Here is a 24,038-nt window from a genome sequence, read left to right as displayed (position 1 = left end):
CCAAACAAAGTCCGGCTACCGTACCGCCGCCGCTTACTTCGCTCGATCCGCTTCCGTCGACGCGCCTGTTGCCCGCGGTGCGAGGAGGGTCGCGATACTGAGAGGGTATTCGAGTGCGAGGATCCCACGGTTACCGCTCGAGTCCATCTAGTTTCTGGAACGAAGCGTTTCGGAATTTTCATTCCGCCTCGAAACGAGCGTAATGAACTCTGTTTCACTTCGTCTCGTTACAAAGTGCGTGATTGGTATTTTTTGACTACTTTTTTACCAGCCGCTCCGAACAAAAGCCGAAACCCGAAAAGCACTCCGGGTGGTGACGGTGGTGGTGGTGGTGGTGGTGGTGGTTGTGTTTCTCGATGCTTCTGTTGCCGTTCCAGCAGCAGCACGTAACGCGCTTATGGCGCTCTTCAAGTTTTCGTGTTGCCTGACGGGGTTCATGGGGGGAATCCGGGGTGTTGTTCGCCGCTCGGGTAATGGGGGAATGGGGGAATGGGGGGAATGGGGAATAGGGAACGAGGGAACGAGGGACGGGGGGCGGAAGAAGGGAGACGTTACGCTGGCCTCGACAGATGTTTTCGAGGGCGGCGTCAGCCTTCCAACTGCACGTTTAAAAAGGTTTCCCCTGTTGCCAGATCCTCCGACTCTGTGTCAGAAACGCCGTGAGGAGGCTGTTCTTTGTGCGCCTGGCTAGAAATATATATACATATATATATATATATAATTTTCCCTCGGCAATTTTCGATGCGGGTGGACCGCATCCCTCGGGATCCCCTACGCGAAAACTCTCCAACGGGAATATATCGGGACACCGCGTTACGGGCGTCCAAAATTTTCGGACCTCGTCGAATTCCGCGTCGTCGATCGCGCGCTGTTTTCCAAAAGAAGAAAAAACAAGAAAAAAGAAAAACAAAGAAAAAAAAAATTCGTCTCGGATTACGAACGCGGTGACGTAGCTGGAACTGGTAGCTCTATGAGATAACACTGACATTTGCCAGGAATCGAACACTCATTCCAAGGAAAACAAGAGTCTCGCGAGCAATCGGTTCTGGCGGTACGCCGTCTGGTTCAGAGCCTGAAATGTCAGATGCTTTTTCATCTAATTTTTTTAATTCTTTACCGCGTGGCGAGTGATAATATCGATCAGATACCGGAAGAGCGTCACCGATAACGAGCAATGAACGCCGTCCGAAACGCGAGCCCTTCCACGAAGTTGTTCGGCTGCCGAAAGTCGAGGTTTGTTTTCCTACGATCGGAAGCTGAATGAAATCTAAAAATTAGAAACGAGGTGGAACCGAGGCAACGAACGACAGACGGTATGGAGCGAGAGACTCGTCGACGCGCAGGGGGCTACCCGGTGTGTAAAGCCCTTCGCGGCGTTGTCAAATTTCACTTTCGTTTCTACCAACGTCACGTTGCAGCTGTGCGTTGCAACATTGATCTACGGGTTGAAATCGAGTAAAAGTCCGTCGGAGCGACGACGACGACGACGTCACCGAGCCACCAGGGAACAAATCGAATTCCGCCAATCTTTCGTTACCAGTTCAGCTCTCGTCCAGGTCTCGCCTAACATCTGTTGATAACGCATTGCCGCGCCGGCTCCACCAGGTGTCCAGATTAATAGACGGTATCCACTTTCTACGGACCCGCTGCAGTTAGCAACAGGCATCGGACACCGACTCCGTAAACGATCTCCGCGTTTCATGTGGGGAAAAAAAAAAATGGCGTCGCGGTGCTACTCCGCGTAATCCAACCTGTACAGCGCATAGTGCTAATGTTTCTCGCAAAGTTTAGAGTCATCAGCTGACGATATCGCGGTATCTTGTCGAGTAGCGGGTAGCAGTCGGTTAGTTGGCTCCGAAATCGGATCTACGTTACGAGTGAATCTGAAGGAAAATGCATCGAAAATCGAAGTGTCGCGGATCGCGACAAGGCCCATAATTTCTCGTTGCGTCATGGGATGTGGGTCCCCGTTCCCGGCGAACTCGTAACCTAACGGGTGTAAAAAAAAGTAGGGGGGAAAAGCCGAAGATGGAGATAGAAAAAAAAAGGAGGGGGAGGGGGGAGGGAAAGACGCTCATCCGATCTCGCGGCGGGCCCGTGTTTTTGTGTACGACGCGAACTGCACGCGGCCATTGGGAACTCGGCCCCCTCCCCCCCCCCCCCCACTCGATTACGTTGCGGAAACCTACGTTGCTCAAGGTGAACCTTGCGCACGTGACTCGGCGCTGAAAGGTCGCTCCATAATTATTCTCCATTATCACGATTCTCATGGGGGGGAAAAAGGCGAGGATGAGGAGAAGCAGACGATTCGGCTTCGAGTTTGCGAATTTAGCGATTCTCGGGTCGGGTTGGGTTTCTATTCTCTCGCGCCGACGTCGCGGATTGGCCACGCACCGTCCGTCCGTCCGTCCGTCCGTCGTCCGCGGTATCGCAGACGATTTGTCGTGGCGCTTGGTTTTTTTTTTGTTTTTTTTTGTTTTTTTTTCTCGCGATCAGCTTTTATCATTTTGCTCCTATTCGCCGGTCGCGTTATTGCGTCGCAATGAATCGACCGCGCCGAACGGACTCCGAAAACCAGACCCGACCGAACGACAAACGATATCGGATAGTCGACGGTATTCCTACCGTCTCGTCGAACGGAATCGAACCGCTTCCAAGTCCGGCGAGTTTTCGTACCGCCGTGAAGTGCGACGAACCGGTCGTCTTCCTTCTTTCGGAGTTGACGTCTCCTCGCTTCGCGACGCTTCCTTTTCGGAGAGGATCCTCAAAGTTGCGCGGCAACGCTGCTTCGGATCGCCGAAAAAACGTTTCACGTGTTTACGGCGGATCCGCAGGATCTCGATTCTCCCTTCCGCGGGTTTCGAGGTACCCGCGGACTCGGATATTAACTAAACATCCTTTTAACTCGTTCGCCGCAGCGCGCCGAGACTCCCCTTTGCAAAAGTAGTTGTTGCACGGGGGTCGAAAGAAAGGCTTCGACCCCGTCAATGATTTCGACAGCTGGGAAAGCACGAAAGGGACGAGAGGAGGAGAGCCGCCGAGGCCCCTCGCCGCTCTCACCCCGCGGACGGAATAATTCGGTCGCACGAGAAAACAACCCCTTCCCCCCCCCCCGCCCCTCCGAATTTTTATTGTCCGAGGGGCTGGCTATCGAAACCCCCGACTGGTTAGGCAGCCGGTCCGTAAAAATTACCCGACTCGCTATCGGCCACCGCTTTCAGAACGACATCGCTCGAATCCAGATTTTCACCGATTCTCTTCCGCAGGGCGAACGTGGGTGAAAATTGGAATCGGAGGGGGACGAGAAAAAACTCCTCGTTCGTTGGGCTCGATTTCATGATTTCAGCGAGTCGTCGTTACGTCGGAGGATATCGTCGGCGTTCGAGAGCGAAGAAAAAAAAAAAACGAAGCTACGCGTTTCGCAATATCTCGTTGAGCGAGTTGCCGAGCAACAACGAAATACCGGTAGCGCGTGTTTCGTGTAGCGGCTAAAATACGCCGTCGCCGTTACGCCGAACCAAATATTCGTAAGAGCTTCGAGTCGGTGGAAAATATCGATGGTTCTATAGAGAACGTCGGCTGTGTTTACCCAACAGCCTAGTATTTTTGACGTCAGTTTCGCGGTGCCGTGTGACGCGAATAAAAAAAAAAAAAAAAAAAAACCGAACCGGGCAATGCCAATGCTGCTGCTGCTTCTGCTGCGATATTTAGCGATGATCCGTCGTCCTCGCTCGGTTGCAAACGCCAGCGAAATGAGAAGAAGAAGCAAAAAAAAAAAATAAAATAAAATAATCGCGAGGCTGTAACCAAAATTCAGCCGAACAACATTGGTCAATCGGATTTACGGAATTTGCTGGTCTTCCCGCCAAATTCCGCGCGGTTCGCGTGCGTCTCCACCGCGCGTGTGTTAAAAATAACTCGAAATATTCGGTAAAAGTATGAAGTTTTCTTCGGGGTCACCCAAACCGTAAATCTACCGGAGGGGGAGAAAAAAAAAAAAGACGAAAAACACGAAGAAAAATCGAGAGAACGCGCGATTTTCGACGAATCGTATGAAACGAGAAGCGAGAAACAATTTCCTCCGTAAAATTTCATTGCTGTAATCGTTCGCCTCCTCCGGTATGTGTACGTCGGTTATTTGCGTAAGGGCGAAACGAGTCGAAAATAGAACTCCACTGGGCTTTGTGTAAACTTGGGCTAGGTCGGGCCACAACTAACGGAAAACCACGCAACTGGTATGCGGATCGCCGATACGTCCGACTGAAAAACTCCCTCTACTCTTGTATTTAAAGCTCTCGGTTTTTCAAACTTTCAAGATCAACGAAGTCGTTCCACGTTTCCGATGCGCAAAAAGAACGAGAGGGAGAACGAAGAGAGAGAAGAAAAAAAAACGAAGAAGAAGAACAAAACAAAAAAAAAAAAGAAAGAAAAAAAGAAACCACGGTACGACGTGTTCTCTGCACGTACGCAAGTATTAGAAGAAGAAAAGAAAAGAAAAAAAAACAAAAAAAAAGAGCAAGTTTACCGAGTGCAACGGTGGTTACTATTTTTAGAGAAAACGTTCCTCACCTACGTCATTCCGTATAATACTGTTTTTCTTCTTTTTTTCTTCTTTTTTTTTTGTTTTCTTTTTTCCTCTTTCTCTGTTACAAGCTACCGATAATTCGTATCGGCTAGGAACGGCCGATATCGTGAATCATGTTACGGCTCTACGTTCGCGTCAATTATTCATTCGTTCTTTTACACGCATAGCGAAGAGTCCTCGTCGGTCGCTCGCACACCAGCGTGGGTAGATCCGAGTTCCCGTAGGTGTGCGTGCGTGCGTGCGTGCGCGCGCGCGGGACCTAAAGCAGCACGTGCACAAACGAAGGTGTGTAAGCGTAGTAAATATACACACGCGTATCGCGGCGGTTTATCGTCGCGCTGGCTGGCTCGGGTCCCTCGGATTATTGTTGTTATACTTTCATCATAACAATAGAGTGTATCTGCCCCGTAACGTCGTCGTCGTCGTCAGCTCTGCGAATTCGATGCACAAAATGGTGTCACGTGGCGGCAGGCCCCCCACCGTACACCACCGTACGGATAACAACTTCGCACCGCCGGGGTGTAAATTGCAAATTATTATCCATGAGAAGTGATTGATTCAATGACAGCTCGTTTAAAGCAACGGTTACCGGTGTCTCGCGGCGACGTTTTCGCCGCCGCCGCCGCCGCCGCCGCCGTTGACCGTGTCAATCGCTAAACTTCTAATTCGGGCCTGTTTCGCAACCTCGAAAAATCACTTGAACTCCCGTCTGACCTCGACCTTCGCCGGAAAGGTCGACGTTGTCAAACGGCAATCAACGACGTCGATATCCCATTGGTGGATTTTTCTATCCTCCGGATCCTCTCCCCCCCCCCCCCCCCCTCCCCCTTCAATGGATGAAATCGAGGATCGGTGAAAATCGGCCGCTCGAAGGATCATCCTCGAAAGTCGTCGCGACTTCGTTGGCCCATTTCTTGGAATCTCGTATATATATATATGCATTTCTATTTCGAAGTGCCGACGCACGACGCACGTAATTAACGTTCGTACATCAACGAGCGTCCTTTAACGTGGATACATCGAATGGATTTGACCCGTCGCCCTCGACGTAGCGGCGACGTGCCGCGGTGAACGGGCTCACGGGAACACGGCGATTCGAAACGCGGGGTCGCGAACAGTGTCGAGCGCGGCGTTAGTTCGTCGGCGTTACCGAGACTCTGGAAAGTGCAAACCGCTGCTGCCGCTGCCGCTGCTGCTGCACCTCAAGATGCGTGGGAATCGCGTTCGACTCCGTAACGATTTCCGAGAAACCGACGACTTTTTGGTCGTCGGTTTCTCGCAATCGGAGCCGTGGCGCGCTCGATGTCTCGGAACGAAAGGATCGTCCCGAGAGCGGCGGATCCTCCGCCACCCCCTGCGCCCCCGTCGAAGCCGATCGCGCTTATTTTCGTCTACCACGTGACCGTCGTATCACGTGCTCTTCGTATCGCGTTTACAAAAAGAGTTCGTCCTACGTAACCGAACGTTGCTATGGGTTCCGCCGATTTTCGTCCGCCACCGGGGGAGGGTGGGGGGGAAGAAACAAACAATTCCTCTCCGATACCGAGACTTGCGTAAGATCGTCTGATTTTCCAATTTAGGAACGGGGGGGGGTGAAAAAAAAACAAGAAAAGAAGCTGGAAGAACTTATGGGAAAGAAACAATGGACGACTAACGCACCTCTGGGAATCGGTTACGTAAATAAGGTGCGGTGGGGTCCCCGCACGTTAACCGATTTGCGAAAGCCGATTCTCATTTCTATTCCGGGGCGTTCGAGACCCGTCGATGTAATTCGCAAGCAGGCTACTACTGCTTTACACCCGTGCATCGGCTTAGCCGAGCCTTCGGACGGCAAAACCTGCCGAGCCACGCGAACGACGATACACGACGTAAGGCCTGGAGTGAAAGTTCGTGTCGACCGGAAGTGAGCCGCCGCCGCTGCCGCCGCCACTACCGAGAGCCTTTTGTTACGCGTAGCTCTCCGTGTCCGTCTCTCTTTTCCCTCGAAAACTGTGACGTCACCACCACCTGCCCTCAGGTGTAACGCGATCGTTTCCGCACCTGATCGAAAAAATTTTTCCGGACAATCGTCGGCATCCACCTTGGTACCCGAATTCACGGGGGTCCACGATTGGATTCGGCGGTACCAACTGTCCGGTATATTTTGTCTCGGATCTCGAGTCCGGCGTCCCGCGTCGCGGTGGTCGTCGTCGTCGTCGTCGTCGTCGTCTTCGTCGTCGTCGTCGTTGTTGTTGTCGTTCTTATCGTCGTTCTCTTCGTTATTATTTTTATCACGTTGAAAACTGGTTTTCGAGGGGCTCCGGGCGATATACCGTAGCTGGTTTCGGGCCTGGAGGGCATCTCGATCCGGCTCCAGAGGCTCCGGAGACTCGAGATAAAAGTCGAGAGAACGAACGACTCCTGAGAGTTGTGAGATTTTTTTCCGACTCTGAGCCGACCGAGCCGTGGAAATGAATAACTCGTATCGGAGCTAAGAAGACTAACGTCGCTCTCGAACGACGCGGGTAAAGAAATTTGGAAAAGTTTTGGAAAAAAGTTAGCAAAACGAGGTCCGAAACGCCACCGACCATTCGTGGCTTCGCGTTCTTCTTCGTCCTAAACCAGAAAGCACACCTTGTATACCCCGAACTCCTAGCTGCCTACCTGACGAACCTCACTTACCTGAGTCAGCCGAGCTCAACCTTCGTTGAACACAGTGTCTGGGACGGATGGTCGCAGGTGTCCGTTCGGACAGGTAGACGTTATTCATCGAGCCCGGGACCGAAAAACTATTGAAAGAACTTCGGAAACCCATCGCGGAATTTTTCGAACCACGTCCGAGGTGCGGGTTCGTTACCTGCCGCCGTCGTACCCCGTAAAAGTGGAAGGAGATTTCGGAAAACGTACGGGGCGAATGACGATCGACGTCAAGATGGAAGGAAATTATTATTTCGAGGCCGTTTTGCGGTCGGCGGCGATAATCCGATGGCCTGGATGACGGTTGCGTATCTGTTCCCGTCCACACCGAAGTGTAACGGTATAGAAATCTCCGCGCGCTCTCTTACCAGAGTTCATTTGGTTCAACTCCGCCGTCTCTTTACCGTTAACGTCAATTTTCCCGAACGATGTAAGCCGCCTCCTCGGAGATCCGCGTGATCCAGCGAGTTGGGAAATTAAAAAAACGGCGTGCGAGAGTTGGGAAATTTCTCTCTTTGGGCGAAACCAAATGGACTTTTGATCGATCCGCCGATTTTCTTTTTTTTTTTTTATTCGCGAGCTCGCTATTGGCGCGCGATCGGGAAAACGCAACTGGAGACCCTCCGGTGTTCCCGACGTCGGATGCTCGGCGGCTGACGTAACTCGGTTTCCAGAAAAAATTCTCTTAGTCACGCTCGCTCGATTCCCGGTAAAGAGTTGGTAACCTTCTCGGAACTACGATCGGCGTCGAAATTCATATTTCCCACGAACGGTGGGTGAATCGAAAGAAGAGAATGAAAAAAAAAAAAAATAATTAAATTAAACAAATAAGAGGAATCGGGGAATTAAACGCTGCGGCCGACCGTAACCGTAACAACGACGCGGTGTCAAAGTCCCGTTCCGAAGAAACTACGCGATCACCTGCTTTCGCGACACATCTGCCCGTCTCATCCAACCGCGATCGGAAGGGTAACGGTCCCGGTCCTGCCGACGAAGTGAGAAAAGTTCGACGAATTCTCAGTCGATTTTCCGAAGGCGAGACGACGGTTTCTCTTTCTGGTTCCTCGTTTGCCGGAGATCGGAAATCATCTCGGCAGTAAAGAGCACCTTCGACGGTACGAAGGAGCGTTGTGGCAAAAAAAGAAAACAAAAAGGAAAAAGATTGAAGAAAAAAAAAAAAGTGAAAAGAAAAGTATGGCGAAACGTTAATGTACGTGTCATGAGGCAATCCTTATTTATACCTGCGGTTGAAACAACGATTACTCGGCGAGACCGTATAGAACCATCGTGGATTACTACCGATTGTCGGCCATGTGGACGTAGAGAACAAAAGTCGTAAAACGTCATTAAAAGCGCTGGAACAGCTGCCGTTCGACGACTCTCGTCGTACACGTACGTGTACGCGAACGTTGTTAAATGTCATCGCGTTCTTCTGGAAATGGATTCGATAAGCGACTTACGTTGCATACGGATTTGCGTAACGATTCGACGTTCGGCGATTTTTGGATTCGGTAGGCGAAATTCCCGAAAAAAACAGTCGTGCGGAGCCGGCGGTACAGACTTTACGGAGATGCGATATCGAGACGAAAAAAAAAACGTTAAACGCTCGCCCACCGGGCTGTAATCCATCCGTTCGTCCGTCCGTCCGTCCGTTCGTCCTTACTACACCTACGCGGTGACGGACACGACTTACTTCCAGAGGATAGAACTGCAGCCAACTGTACCTCGGAGGGAAAAAAACAAGAAAAAAAAACAAGAAAAAAAAACAACGTCGGGATGAACGAACCCTGAGAAGCGGACTCCTCCTCGTTCGCTCGACTTATTCTTGTTTGCATTTTCGACTTTGGGTTGCGTCAAGGGAAAGAATGTAACGCGTTGCAGTCCGCCTTATAAAAGTTGTAACGACGCGTTGCTCCACACTTTGTGTTCACTCGGTTGCTTACAATGTATTTTTAGTTCAGGAATACTTTTTCTCGCGATTCGCCTCGAAAATCAACTTTGTCGAAACCCTCTCGCTCAGATTCCAGTTATCCAAAGACTCCCCAGCTTCCATCTTCCGAAAATCCGCACCTCGATGAGGTAAAACCTTCTTTCCGTAAGCCGATCGGTTCCAGAGTGCGTACGAGCGATCGAGATGCATATCAATGGCGAATCGAGTTCGAACGGAAGGCGCGACTCGTTCCTCGGTCGTTCTTAGATGAAATCGTGCTTTCGTACCGTTGGGTCAAACTGCCATGTGAAAAGTGCGGGCCCTGACTCTCTTTGTGCTCGTAGCGGGAGCGCGGCGAGTCTCTCGCTTGTTTTCGAAGCAAAGTCGATGCAAAGTAGGACGCGCGCGATACGTCGAGAGACGGCGCCGCGGCGTCGTTCACCCGCAGGCAGGCAGGCAGGCAGGCGGGTAGGCAGGCAGGAAGGCGGGCGGGCGGGCGACTTTTCTGTGAGTGTGAGAAAAATTGATATAGATGTGGACGAGGGTACGCGTCGCGCGAGTCCCCCGCCGCCGCCGCGCGGCAGGTAAATATTATTTTTTCTTTCGCCGTTCGTTCGCGGCCCGTAAAAACTCGTCCGCTTCGTCGCGTGTCCGCGGGCAGGCCGGTTGAATCGGCGGAGTTTCCTCCCCCCCCTCCCCCCCGTCCCCTCCCCCTCCCTCCCCCGAAATACACCGTAGCGATAAATTCACCCGACGGAGAGAGAGATACGGGCGCGCGATCCTTTCGAAAAGCGCAATCTCTCCGAGGCCTCCCCGTGTTCCGTGGCTTACATAAAACTGACATCGGGAGCATAGGAGCGGTTGGATACGACGATCCGCGGAATGGTGTACCGGGACTCTTACGGGGCTACCGTGGTATTGCACTTCTGAAAACATGGCGTCGTCGTCGTCGTTCGCCCGAGGGGCATAGCGCGTCATCGGATAGTTTCCTGGCACACGGTGGTGGTGGTGGTAGTGGTGGTGGTGCGTCACACACCGACGCACACCGAGAGCCGAACCTCCACCACCGACGGAGTCGGGCGAACGATTTCCGCGGACGTCGCGAGGAGCGGCTCGGCGGAGGTGCGCGCGCAGCCGCTGCGCGCGTCACGTGACCGGTGGTGGGGGTCCGGCGGATCCGATTGGCCGAGCGCGCCTCCCCCCACTCATCGGTCGAGGGAACAAAGAGACGAGGCTACTTCCTAGCCGCGGCGGCCGCTGTCGTTTAGAAAGTCGTCGGTAGTCAAAGGGTGCGGTTCGCGAGTTCGGAGGGTCGGTCCCTTGCCGTGCAAATAGATTGATTAGATGTGTCCGTCTGGTTTCTAAAAATAAAGGAAAACACGATAATTAACGAACGGTGACAGAGAGAGGATAGAAAGTTGTTTTTTTTTTTTGGTTACATCGTGCGCTACCTTGTGTCCCTTGCTGTGTATATTGTAGCCAGTGGTTTTTTAGCGGCAGGGAAGTAAGAGTATTCGTCGAAAGAAAAAAAAATAAATAAATAAATAAAAATAAAAATAAACTAGGAGAACGGGAAGAAGTAGAAGAGAAGAAAAACGGATCGCCGAGAGAATATTTCGGCAAAAATCGATATTTGGCTAGCGTCGTTTTTTACGGATTGCGATAGAAATTTTTCGTCGCTCTCAAACCGCCGTTAGACTTTCCAATTCGTCGTCGAGCTCCGGCCAACGATCGTCCCCTATCCCCCGATTGAACTGAAATCCGCCAGAGCGTCACCTGCGCCATTTTGAAGCTCTATTTGTTTTGAAAGTTCCGTGGCCCCGTGGAGTGTGTGCCAGGAGGATCATCGATCGGTGCCCGAAGTTAAACGCGCGCAAGTTCCACAACGCGTTACCGAGCGGCGGAACCAGAATAACCAGTAGAGGCAACAAAATAAGGAAAAAAAGGAAGAGGAAAAAAAAAACCACCACAACCACCACCACCACCGCGCCGCAGCTTATCGTTTCGATCAATCTTTTCGATTAAAAATCGTCAAAACGTCGGCCAAACTGAACGATCCGTCTGGCTCTAACGAAACGGCATCACCATGAGGTTAGAAATCGTGTCCGCGGCGGACTTTCTCGTGCATTTACTGAGGCTCCAGGCCGGCCAACTGTCGGAACGCCAACTTCAGATGTTCAAGTCGTCGCTATCGGAGGTACTGCGACGCCGTTACAGGGACCACTGGTTCCCGGATCGGCCGAATCGCGGTTCGGGGTACCGTTGTCTCCGCATAAACGGTAAAATGGATCCGGTGATCGCCCAAGCCGGCGCGAACGTCGGTCTACTGCCAACGGTACTCCACAATCTGTTCCCCACCGAACTTACGATGTGGATCGATCCGGCCGAGGTCTCCTACAGGATCGGTGAGAACGGCTCGATCTGCGTCCTTTACGAGAGGACGGAACCCGATCCCGAGGAGGCGCAACAGTTCGAGACCTGCAAGGACTCGTTATTCATGGAACACACGCAATTCAGCGAGCAGATAGCGGCGTTCGTGTCAAGTTGAGCCACTCGCCTTCGTCGTTAAGAACAAGTTCAGCCCCCCCCCATCCATCCCCCCGTTCCCCCCGTCCCCCGATCCCCCCATCTCATCTCGCACCCTCCCCGAAGCCCCACCACGAGATAAACACGAAGCAAACCAGCCGACCCCTTCGACTCCGGTCCCGCTCTCGGAGCCGGAGTCGCCTATGTGTAGAGAAGTTGCCGCATCCGCAGACGTCGTTTCAGCGAGTTGTTGACGCATGTTAGAGATATCCCCCCACCCCGCGCCCCAGCCATTATTATTTTTCGTCCGGACCATCGTCATCACCGAAGCGGACAAGACTCACTCCAGCCAAATGATCTCAATCGAATGAACTCTTCCCCCCTCAGCCCCCTGAAGACCCCCGAAGCGGTTGTACGAGCTTCTGGTTGTTGTTGCTTTTTTTTTCTTTTTTTTTTCCTACCCGACGATCTTCGAGTCGCGATTGAAAACGAGGTAAGCGAGCGAGCGCGCCGAGCGGGCGGGTCAAAAGCCAGTCATCCGATATCGCCGACCGTTCGGCGGCCATTACGCGAGCGGCGACGCGGTCCAGAAGCTCGTGGCGGAAGAAAAGAAAACAAATAACACACAATGTTGCTAGTAACGACCGTACGAAAGATGGAAGATTTTTTCAGAGTATTGAGGACGCGTAGTCGATGAAGAGTATATAAAAAAAAAAATAACACACACACACACTGGATATCCATCTGGCATTTAAATTATTTATATAAATATATATATATCTATACTATACTAGCCCTTTCCCGCGAGGCACCGAGACTGTGTATAACGTTATATCATTCACTCATCGAATCGTTCAAATTATCCCCGGCGCCGCAAAACTTCATTGATAACAAAACAATACAATACAATACAAACAAACAAACAAACAAACAAACAAAGGACATGTTTTAAAAACCGATGTGCACCACGGAACACGTAACACGAGACTAGATACGCCGCACACAGAATCAACAATGAACACGAGAACCTGTAATCACGTAAAACTATATCGACATATATATGTATAATATATGTGTACATGTACGTATGTATGTATGTATGTATGTTTGTATTTGAAACGGGAACGAATTGTATGTGTATGTATATCATCGAATTGTACATTATATATAATTAAAAGATAATTTTTAAAATGTAACTGTGATTTTTGCTTCGTCAAGAAAGAAAAAAATGAAAATATGAAAAATAGCAACTAATTAGTTATCGTACGGACTTTATTGGATCGGTATACATATATTGATCGAGATGTGTGAAAAAGAAAGAACAAAGAAAAAGAAAAACTTTTAACAAAAAAAAAAAAGAAAAAAAAAACTAAAACGAAGAAACGAGAAATATGAGTAAACTTAATAATTTGCATATATCTATCTATACTATTGATTATTTACTTTGAGGCTGATTGCAATTCGAACGTAACAAAGAATTTAATTGTACATATATTAGAAAAAAGAAACAAAGTTGACGAATTGAAATAAATGATGATTGAAAGAGAAAACTAATTGATTTCGATGTAACTTTTTTTTAATACAAAAACGATAAAATCCATTTTACAGTTTTTTTTTTTTTCATCTCTGGATAAATATCGATTAGATTTTTGATTCAACGCGAAGAGATGGTAAACCGGTAAGAACAAGAAAAGCAGAAACAAATTTACCGATTGTCATAATTTTAACAATAAAAAAAAATATGTAAAAAGCCTCGTTCGGCGTTCAAAAACTCTGTATCTAGCAATTAGAAAAATATGATGTCTGTGATTATAATAAGGATAGAGACAATATAAGCAATCTCCATACATGTATGTATCGACCTAATAATATAATATATAGAAGTATATATATATAAAAGATATATATATATATTTATATTGCAAGCACGTAGTGATTTTCAATGAATAATAATAACGTTCATTGCAATTGCACATGATTAATATTCCTTCCCAAAAAAATTTTCGCGCGATTTCAAAACAAAATAACAAACAAACAAGAGTAACAAACCAGACAGAAAAAAAAAAGAAAAAACGAAAAAGAATTACTGCAAACATAATACGTATAATTATAACCGATATCTGCAATTATTGTACCGCTGCACTGAAAACTTATTCCTATACAATTACAGTAATAATAATAATAATAACAATAATAATGATGATGATAATAATAATTTCTTGACGATTTCACTCACGTAAATAATAAATTATATCATGTACTGCGTAAAATAATATTGAACTCTTTTGCACCAGATATAATAATTCCACACGTTCAAGTAACATACAAAAGACGAGAAAAATGAAAAAAAAAAAGAACAGAAGGAAGAAAGTAAAATTTGCAAAATTTCGAAAACGAACGCCGAACGCGGTGTTTTATTACTCAGTGTTGATATTTGATAAAATATTTCCAGAAATTAAATTAAAAAGAGGAAAAAGTCGAAAGAATAACCTTGACGATTCGCAATGTATAATATCAAGAGAAAAAAACACAGTTATTAAACGAAAAAATAAAAGAAGAAAAAGCAAAAAAAAACGCATCTTATGTACACATGTATTTGAAAAAGAACACATGTATATATTTGCATGACGAAGTTAACTATGATCGATTATGAAGGAAAAAAATATTTCTTCTAAATCCTTGTCAGTAAAAAAAGCAACGAAGATCGGAATCTGTCGGATAAATTTTAGTTTTTTTCCACTTTCTAGGAAGTCGAATACCGCGATACTCCAGAAAACGTGATCAGGAAGAGCCGGATAAAACAGTTTAGAAAAAATGAGGAAATTTTAAACTAAACATTCGCATATATACGGTTATTAACATACTCGATGTACGTGAATCAAATGTAATTTATATACATATGTATATATATGTGTAAACGGTGCATATATGTATACATACAACAGCAACAATAATAATTGAAGTAATTGAAAATAATTGAGAAATATGTTAGGATATGTGTTTGGTGATATATATATATATAAAATACATAATATACCTACACGTTACACGCATTATTATACTTATATATAATATACCGTAGAGAGACACGAGAGAAGAAATGCAAAGGAAAAGATCATTGAAAAAAGCAAAAAATTAAATTCAAGGAGAAAAAAATGGTGAAAGAAAATTACGGGGAAAGGAGGGGAGGCCGGGGAGATACGCGTTTGTATGTTATATGCAAATTATAATATACTGTACTTTGTAACTATACATAATAATAGTAGAGCCCTTCAGGAAGAATTTGTACAAAAACGGCTGGGGATATTGCGCCAGCAAGTCTGTGATTTTAGCTTGGTTATAATTCAGTATTTTTTTAAAATAAAGAGGAAATGGAAAAAAATAACAAAAAATAATTAACAAAAAAGAAAAAAAATGAAAAGAACTGTAAAAAATGAAAAACACAAAAATGAACAAAACGAACGAAAAGAGAGAAAAAAAAAACACGTAATAAAAACACACACGAGATAAAATCAAGAATGAAAAGGATCATACAACACTGCAAAACTATATATATATATACAGATATATATCACAATATATGTGTATATATGTACACACACACACCTATGTTAAAGTAATCGAAAAACAAAAAACCAAAAAAACAGCAAAAATTCAGAAAAAAAAACAAACCAAGAGCAAAAACGACACATACAAAACGAAACAAAATTTGTAAAACGACGTGTATAACATTTGTGCAAAAGAATAAAATGTGAGATGAAACGATGAAAAAAAAAAAGAGTAAAAGCAAAAATAATTTGAAAATGAAACAAAAAAAAAAAAAACGAAAACAAAAATTGTAAAACAAGTGTACAGAAAATACTACTACTACTACTACTACTATACTACTACGAATATATATATATAATAATGATTATATAATATAAAAGAATTGATCTTCGTGATGATAATTGTAAAGAAAAACAAAATACAAGAAAATAAAATGTAATGAAAAAATTAACCAAGAAAAAATTACGTAGTTTGAAAAAGTCTTTTTTTTTTATTCTTGATAAAATGAAAGAAACGTAATAATTTCAACAAACATCCACGTATCAAACGCAAACGATTCGATAAAGAGAGGATAACTTATATTTGTACCGCGAGATTGGGACGTACGTGAAGTGTACTTTGAATTTTTTGATTCTCTTTGTTTTTTGATTCTCGTTTTCAAATTCGTTCCGCGTAACTTCATCTCACCGTTGATTCTAACAGGTTCTTTGACGGTCGAGAGAAACCATGAAAAAAAAAACAAAAAAATGCTTAATGAATGAATTAATTTACATCGTAAACGATTCAATTTTCACGTTATTAGAGTTCGTATTTCGTTCGTTGTTGCGTCATTTTTGCGAGAACTCGTGAGATTTTCAGTCGATTTTATTCGTGACCGATATCGATAATAATTGTAATAATGAAATTGGAAATATCATTTAATTAATATATTAAACTGGATGCATATACTTGTACCTACTGTCTATGGAAATTTGAGTGCGTAAAAGTTTTCGAAAACGATCAAAGAAAAATCGAAAGAAGAAAAAAAGAACTTTGCAAATACAAAAATGAATTACAGCGAGTTTGGCACGTGCAGCTATTCTCCGATATGGCCAACTGCGAGGATACCTTTACTGCGAAAGTCCGCACCGATGACGTCCTTTTATTTTTACGTACAACAATCAATATCAAGTTTTTTATCAACGGGATTTGTAAGTTTGACTTTTTCTTTCTCTCTCCCTTCCTCTCTCTGTTTTTTTTTTTTTATAGTCACCTGGATCTGCACAGCTGCGTTACGAATCGCATTATCATACAAATCTACTCTATAGTTCATTTTTGTTTCGATTTGTGAGTTTCCATTATTCTGAAAAGTTCTTTGTTCGTTTTCAATTTTTCGTTTCATCTTATTTCCAAAGGTCTTTCGAATCGCGACGGTATACGTCTAATGTGTTATAAATATTTTTCAATCGATGAACGATGATTGAAATGAAAACGAAGAATCATTATGAGAATCAAAAATATGATCAATTTGAAAAGCGTCGATCTTATATCGCGAAGAGAACGGTGAGAACGATCGAAAAAAAAACTCAAAAAAACTTGTACTCAAAATCAATCGTAACATGACGGAGGTATATATTTTTTCGTATTTCTCAATCATATTTATATATTAAAAAAACAAAAAAAACACTGCAGCAAAAGAGAAAATTTCATTTCAGTTGGTTTTGTTTTTTTTTTAAGTCCGAAATTTTCATTCATACAATCGCAATATCCGTTCGTTGTGTAATGTAGTAATGTAAAATATGCGATAATTACGTCCATTGACCGGACGTTTATGTGTTTATATTTTCTTCTAGTCTTTACGATGAACTTTGACTGCACTTCCTCCGCGATTAACAATTTGCATCGTGGGAATTTCTTTTTCTTTTTCTGTTTTTTATTTTAGTTTATTTATTTTTTTTTTCAAATGATATATCGCGCTTCCCGGGACTCACGAGAGTGCAAAATTAACGTACATACATTGTATATATCTAAATCTCTCAATGACGATCGTATTAATGTTAGAATAAACAAAAAAAAAAACAAAATTGACCACCAAAAAACTCAACAACTACAAATTTAATATGCATATGTACGACAAACTTTACGAACTGCATCTCAGGATTTCCAGATCAAAGCTTCAAATTTCATAATAATCAATAATTGTTCCTTATTTCCATATTTTACGTTTTATTTTGGAAAAATTCTTTTTTCGTTTTTTCCACATTTTCTTTACTTCTCATTTGAACCTCGTAACGAGTGACGTCTTGCGTGCGGTGCGATCGGAAAAGAAGGCAAGAAAATAAAAAAAGAAACCAAACGAAGAAAAAAGGAACAGAAACAAAAAAATAAAAAAATGAGAGAGATGATCAGACGTGATGAGAAATTATAAGGGGCAGAACTGCTGCAGGACTGCGACAAAATTTTACGATGATAAAGATAACGATAAGAGATCACGGCGAAGGGGAGGTGAGCGAAAGAATTGACGAAAAATGAAAAACAGAAAAAAACGAAAAAAATTTGAAAAAAACAAAGAAATGATAAAAAAAAAAATATATCACCAAGAGGGTGCTCGAAGCGAGGTACAGGATCCACACCGTCGGGTCATTGTGCATGTGTGTCATGCGATTCAAAGACTGTACTAAATCTTATAGCGTGTAAAAGAAACGGGGAAAAAATTGGAGAAGAAAATTGAAACAAAAAAAAAAAAAAGAGTAATAATAAGATAAATAATGTATCGAGGACCAAAGGTGAACTCCTTTCCGGCGCGTCGAGTACCGCTCAAAAAGATTTTTTTTTTTTTCTAAGGATATTGAAAAAGAAAAGAACAAAAAAAGTTAAAAAAAAAAACCCGAACATACACACCATAGGGTATAATAATGATGCACAATCACTCGTTACATACAATTGAATCAATTGAGGAAGTGAAAAAAAATATAATACAGACATACAATGCAAATGATCCGGTGATTGACTTAAAAAAAAAAAATATAAGGAAAAAGAAGGAAGAGAAGATTTGCCAGTATTGATTCTTTTGTAATTTTTCGAAGGAACGTAAAAATAATAAATTCAACAAAGAAAAACCAAACACTCCGTAATGAAATACTGTAATACTATAGCTGATTAAAAGTAAAAAAGAAAAGAATCCCATAAAGAACCGACGACATGTAAACCAAGATTAGAATCTAAGAATGAAGAAAGAAAGAACAAAAATAATAAAATCACCCACACGAGAGGATCCCTAGAATTTTTAGTCTTAAATATTATTATAAAATAATAATAATTATAATAATAATAATCTCTATGATATATTGTCAATGTATAATTATATTTAGTTGACGTAGGTTGTAAAACTTATTGTTTCCCGCTTGTAAATACATACGCCGTGAGCTCGGAGAGAAAAGAAGAAAATGGAAAAAAACAGAAAAAAAAATTAAAAGTTAAAATTAAAAACGAAAGCAAAGAAAAATGATGAAAATAAGAGTAAGTGATAATGAGCTTTCTTTGTATGAAAAGAAAAGAAAACAAAAATGTTTAATTTTTTCGACTGTTTTTGTACAGAGAAAATAATAATTAATGAAAAAAAAAAAAAAGCAAAGGGCCCTCGTGCTTATGAAATTTCATGAATATGAAGGAAAAGAAAGAAAAAGAAAAAGAAAAAAAATTAAAAATAATTACAAAAAAATAATTATAACTGTGTTCTGTCATTCATTTATCGCGTACAATCCTTGTGAAATCGATGAAAGGAGAACCAAAAATTGATTCCAACTATCGGAAGTCGATGAATTTCGCAACGATCAATTTTCGAGCATGACCGTATTCTGTAATTTTCATGAGAGAATTATTGGTGATTCGAGTTTCAAAACTCAGGGGATACGCTGTGTAATTGATGGGTGATTCGTTCGCTCCCGTAACACAACAACTGGTCCAATTATATCGCGCCATACGTTTCGTAGCGGCGAGTTACGTACGAGGCAATGCACTCGTAAAAAAAATATCATCTTCTCAATGTCGTAAGACATTTTTTTTTTTTTGTCGAATTAGAATCCAAAATCCCCGCAGAATCGCTTCTTCGAATGTAGCTGGTACACGCGTTCGACTCCGGTCATAGATATTTCTCCATTTTCTCAGCAAGAAAAATATCCAGCCGATGGCAGTCGTTCTTAATCTATTCGTGTTCAGCCGTCATCGTTGGAGTTTTGCCTTCGGTCACATTCTACAATTGTTGTTCTTTTCAGGCTCGTTAAGGAAAACGAGCCGTCCGTATACCCGCAGCTTCTTCTCCTTCGGAGTTTCTCAGTCGCTCGAAACTTTCTAACAGCTTGTCGAATTCATTAACCGATCGTACGTGTACGTAGTAGGTAAATTGCGCGTGTAACGTAACTTAGGCACCACTGCCTAACGGGTATGTAACTCGACGAGCTTCTGAAAGCTACGATTCTCAACTCGTGTTATAAAATTCCATCCGTAAACGCATCGCTATGTTACAAACAAGATGAGTAAGTAGTCTCTGACTCGAGCGTCGTGACCGTGGCGGCCATTTTGTCGTCGATGAGTCACCCGACGTCCCAGCAGCGCGCGCTGCGCCGCCAATGATTTTTCGCCAGAAGCAGCGGCAGCTCGAGGAGAGGGGGAAGTCCGCGTTAGCGGCTCGTAGTCGCTGTCGTGCGGCATGGACACGGGCGCACTAATTCGAGATCCCCCGGAGGTCGCCTCGGGTCGAAATTGCGGCGGCGGATAGTTTTGCGAACGAAACAACCCCGACGAATCTTTAGAAATCGATTCCGCGGAGCCCGATAAATCCGCACACCTGAAACCAGATGAAAAAATGCCCCGAGAAGATCGTCCGATCGGGCGCAAGGACGAAAAGGACGACGTCACTCGACCCGCAGTCTCATCGCCAAACAGATGGCACAACAGGCCCGAAAAAAAAAAAAATAATACTTTTCCACGGCTGTTCGCTTTTCAAAGAAATTCATTATCAATAACGACGCTTCGAGGTCGACGGGGGTAATGAAGCGGAGAACATTGAGGACTCCTACGCGCCACCTAGGTCGACAACATTTGTTAACGATTGTATATTATTTTATTTGATTTCGTTATGATTAACGTTATTATTTTACTTTCCGAGTCCTCGAGGTGTTAAATATTTGCCAATCTGATGGCTACTCGTATTCTTAGCGGTACGCGATTACTTATGTACCGCTGTGTTCGATGTTCGTCGTGTACATAAGTGTACGTATAGGTATATAACTTACTGCGTAATGAACCGAGACAACGCGCGGTTGCAAGGCCGAAAATCCACGGGGGATATGGAAGGCTAATGGTTTATAGTCTGTCTCTATCGTTCCGAGAGTAAATATATGCGCTGATAATAACATCGTATCGTTGTTGTTATTATTATTATTACTTTTATGATTATCATCGTCATCGTCGTCGTCGTCGCGGAGTAAATAGTTTCTCTAATTACACAAATACAGCAATTCAAATATCGTATATAAACCGCGCGTCTCTCGCCTCTGCACCACCTGTACACTCTTTGCGGAGAGAAGGTGAGAAAAAAAAATGCCGTTGTTCAAAAAAATTGAATCCTCTTTTTTTTTTAATGCCATTTTTTTTATCCCCCTCCCGGACCACTCTCGACGTACATCTTGATAAGGGTTATCGCGAAAGTCTGGTATTTTCGATCGCGCGAACTGCGACGGAACTGAGAAAATCCAATCGTCCGAAGATATTTGGCCCGTTTTATTCTCTCGCGACCGCGGAGATAACGAAGAAAATATAAAATTACGGAGCGATTAAATGAGCCGAACAATATCATACGTCACGATAAGGACTGTACACAACTTGAAACGTATAATCCAAAACTAATCGACACGTAATCGTTATCGTTACGCTTTCAAAAGCATCTCCGTATAATCGGTGTTGAGTGGGGCGAAGAAGAATTAGGTGTCACGCGGTTGGCGATTATCGCGGTTGCAGGGTCAGCTGACGATAACGATCATTAATTATTTTCAGAAGAACACAGAAAAAACATTTTTTTCTCCTCTCTCTCTCTCTCTTTCTCTCTCTCTGGACATCGTGAACAAAAGTTTCGGATCCAAACGAAAGTTGCGTCAATAACTTTTCTGCAGAATTTAACAGTTCAAGTTTTCAGATTTATAGGTTAGGACGCGGTTTTGAAAACGTTTGCGATTTTCCGTCGGTCGGAATTCACGAAAATCGAGGGAAGAAAGGGGACGAAAATTTCAGACGGCCGCGGGAGTTCGACGCTTGTTTTCATTCGGCTAGTAAGAAAAAAAACAAAAACTATATCGCTGATATGTAAAATCTCGGATGTGTAACGTTCGTTTATCTTTCGAGTACGCGATAGCCCGTTACGATAACCCGATGTATACGTTTCTACGTTCGACTGGTGCGGTGGGAACGTTTCCCAAAGATTCGTAAATTAATTTCACTCAAAGTGCGAATCGAACAAATAAACTTGAGAAGCTTCGGCTACAAAGGAGGTACATCTACGTTTTTCATACACATCGGTATACAGGACCTGACAATCGGATCGACGTAAGAAGAAGGGGGGAAGAAGAGAAAAGGCTGAGCAACGACTTAAAAAAAAGAAACTCGGTCTCTCAGCTGTCGCTGCGTTCAAATTTCGCAAATAGATTTTAATATCGCTTAGCCAGATCTTTGGTGGATGTATATTTCATTTATATTTTGAATAATTATTCAGCGTATAATACGCGTGCATTGCGTGTACGATATTCAGTTCATTCTGTTTTTTCTTTTTGTGCTCCATTTTTTTTTTGTTTCTCTCCTATAGAACCGAAGCGCGTTATTGGTCCGAATTAAATAACACTTTTTGCGCACGTGTGTCGTTTACGTGTGACGTTAGTCGCGTATAGAATGCACGTTATTTGGCATCCGTGAATCGAGTTCGGATTTTACACTTGTGCAGGGAATGCCGTGATTCGGCGATTTTACGGGTGTCAGCCATCTTGGTATTATATTATAGACGCGTAGCTCGCTGCCCCACTTGCCTTCTTCATTCACGTATACGTTATATTTTTACTCTTTTTTATTCATTTTGTTTTTTTTTTTGTTGTTTTATTTATCCAGTTCGTGCGGGCTGATATTGACGTTGCAAAATATATTTATTCGTTAAATTTAAAAGTATATTATTGGGTAACGAAACCTTGCGAATTTCATCCAGTACGTTTCAATGATCTTTTTTACCCCTGGCGGGTCAAACTGTTCGTTATAAAAGCGTGTCAATTGGCAGTTTCATGTACATAATACGCTGTGGTAAGAGAAAAAAACAAAGCAAAACAAAAAAAAAAAGAAAAAAAAACAACAAAACGAAAGAAACGATTCGAACAAATATTATTTTTTTACAGTACAATTTATCCCGAACACGTACCGCGTAGATTGGACATTTATAGGTGAGGGAGTCATCTGCATATTTTTTTTACATCACACGAGAATACCTATGTGCCATGTGTTGTTATGGATGGAATGATTAATTTTTGTTTTTCTATAAAAATAACGTGTACATCATTCGGCTATAAAAAAAAAGTTATCGAAATCTTTTTTTTATTTTTAACAGACAATCGCGAACTATCGCGAGATTCGCGATAACGAAAACTCCTCCCACCGACCTCCCCCCCCCCTCCCCCCACCCCCGATGTGTTTTTTTGGAGTAGGTACTAGTTCCAACTAACGAAAGAATCATTAATAATCCAAAGGCGGCGGAGGCAGCGAGTTGTTGAGAAATTTTGAAAACGTTTTTTTTTTTTTTTTTGAGCACGTGGTAATAATGTTAAATTGCAATAGACGGTTTGATGCAATGCTGAGCGAGGATTGCGGAAAAAATTCTCACGAGCATCACGGACGCCGAATTATATCTGCGCTGGATTGAGCCGATCAAGAATCATAATGAACGGACGGAAGGGGGGGGGGAGGCCACCAATAAACCGTTGATCGTTCATGAGGACATTTCGTTATCGTTCATCGCGAGAATGTTCGACGTTAGAAAATGTCACGCTTCGAAGTATCCGAAACAGTTATTCGAATTTGTTTGAAAACAATTTTTTAAGACAACTGCGACGATACAATAGTCTTATCTGAAAAACTGTGCTGGGAACCAAGAACTACGGCGCGTAGTCTGCGGTGAGGTGAAGACAATTATCATCAGATCTACTCGTGAGAGTCGTTGAAGTTATCATCCGCACTTCGGCTCGATACGACGCACGTAGGTACGAAACGACCCGCGGTATATCTGCTATTAATCTTTGACGCGACGTCCGTGAGACGCGAAAGATTTTTGGACGATTCATCAAACCGACTAAAACTTGAAGTGGAATTCATCCCGGGACGATGCAAACGATGAAAAACTTTCGCCGGTAGACGGGAATCCAACTCTTTGACTTCCAACGGTACATCCATCGCGCTTGACTATTTGACGAGATCGCAGTCAAAACTCTGCGTCAAATTTTCGATGAGTTCTGTCCATTCATCTACGAATGAGAAAAATCCAGACGTCAAGATGTCGTTGATCTACGTTTTCGATGATCAGTTTGTCACAGGAAGTGAAACTAGAGATAAAGCTTGACCTGAGGTATCGCGACAGTCCAAGTTTCTCGGTCTATTCTATCAGCCAAGGACTTGGACAAAGTCACCACATGCAACACTGTCCGTTAAGATCCTCAGAGACAAAATACTTTCGGTATGAGATATCGCTGAACCAAATTTTGGAACGTC

General features: G+C 43.7%; 2 protein-coding genes across 4 annotated transcripts in view; both read left to right on the top strand.

The window, feature by feature from the left end:
* Window positions 1–24,038, top strand: part of LOC105684001 (inositol-pentakisphosphate 2-kinase) — a 44,845-nt gene that overhangs the window by 12,075 nt on the left and 8,732 nt on the right. Inside the window, exon 1 of one of the 3 annotated variants that reach the window (XM_048655373.1) lies at window positions 22,091–23,533. The exons of the other annotated variants lie outside the window; for them this stretch is intronic. The gene's annotated coding sequence lies outside the window, so the exon portion shown is untranslated. Of the gene's footprint in view, window positions 1–22,090; window positions 23,534–24,038 lie in introns of those variants that run through there. 3 annotated transcript variants of the gene reach the window in all.
* Window positions 10,027–18,814, top strand: LOC105684002 (protein BTG2-like). The gene has a single exon (XM_048655375.1). It carries the CDS (start codon window positions 11,278–11,280, stop codon window positions 11,737–11,739), a length of 462 nt encoding a protein of 153 aa, XP_048511332.1. The 5' UTR covers window positions 10,027–11,277; the 3' UTR covers window positions 11,740–18,814.

Source organism: Athalia rosae, chromosome 5 (genome assembly GCF_917208135.1).
Source record: "Athalia rosae chromosome 5, iyAthRosa1.1, whole genome shotgun sequence".
NCBI lineage: Eukaryota > Metazoa > Arthropoda > Insecta > Hymenoptera > Athaliidae > Athalia > Athalia rosae.
The sequence above is the reverse complement of the archived record's forward strand: the minus strand, read 5'-3'. Positions and strand labels throughout refer to the sequence as shown.

Bases quoted from the DNA above. Each gene is read 5' to 3' on its own strand.
- LOC105684002 (XM_048655375.1), top strand. From the start codon at position 11,278: ATGAGGTTAGAAATCGTGTCCGCGGCGGACTTTCTCGTGCATTTACTG.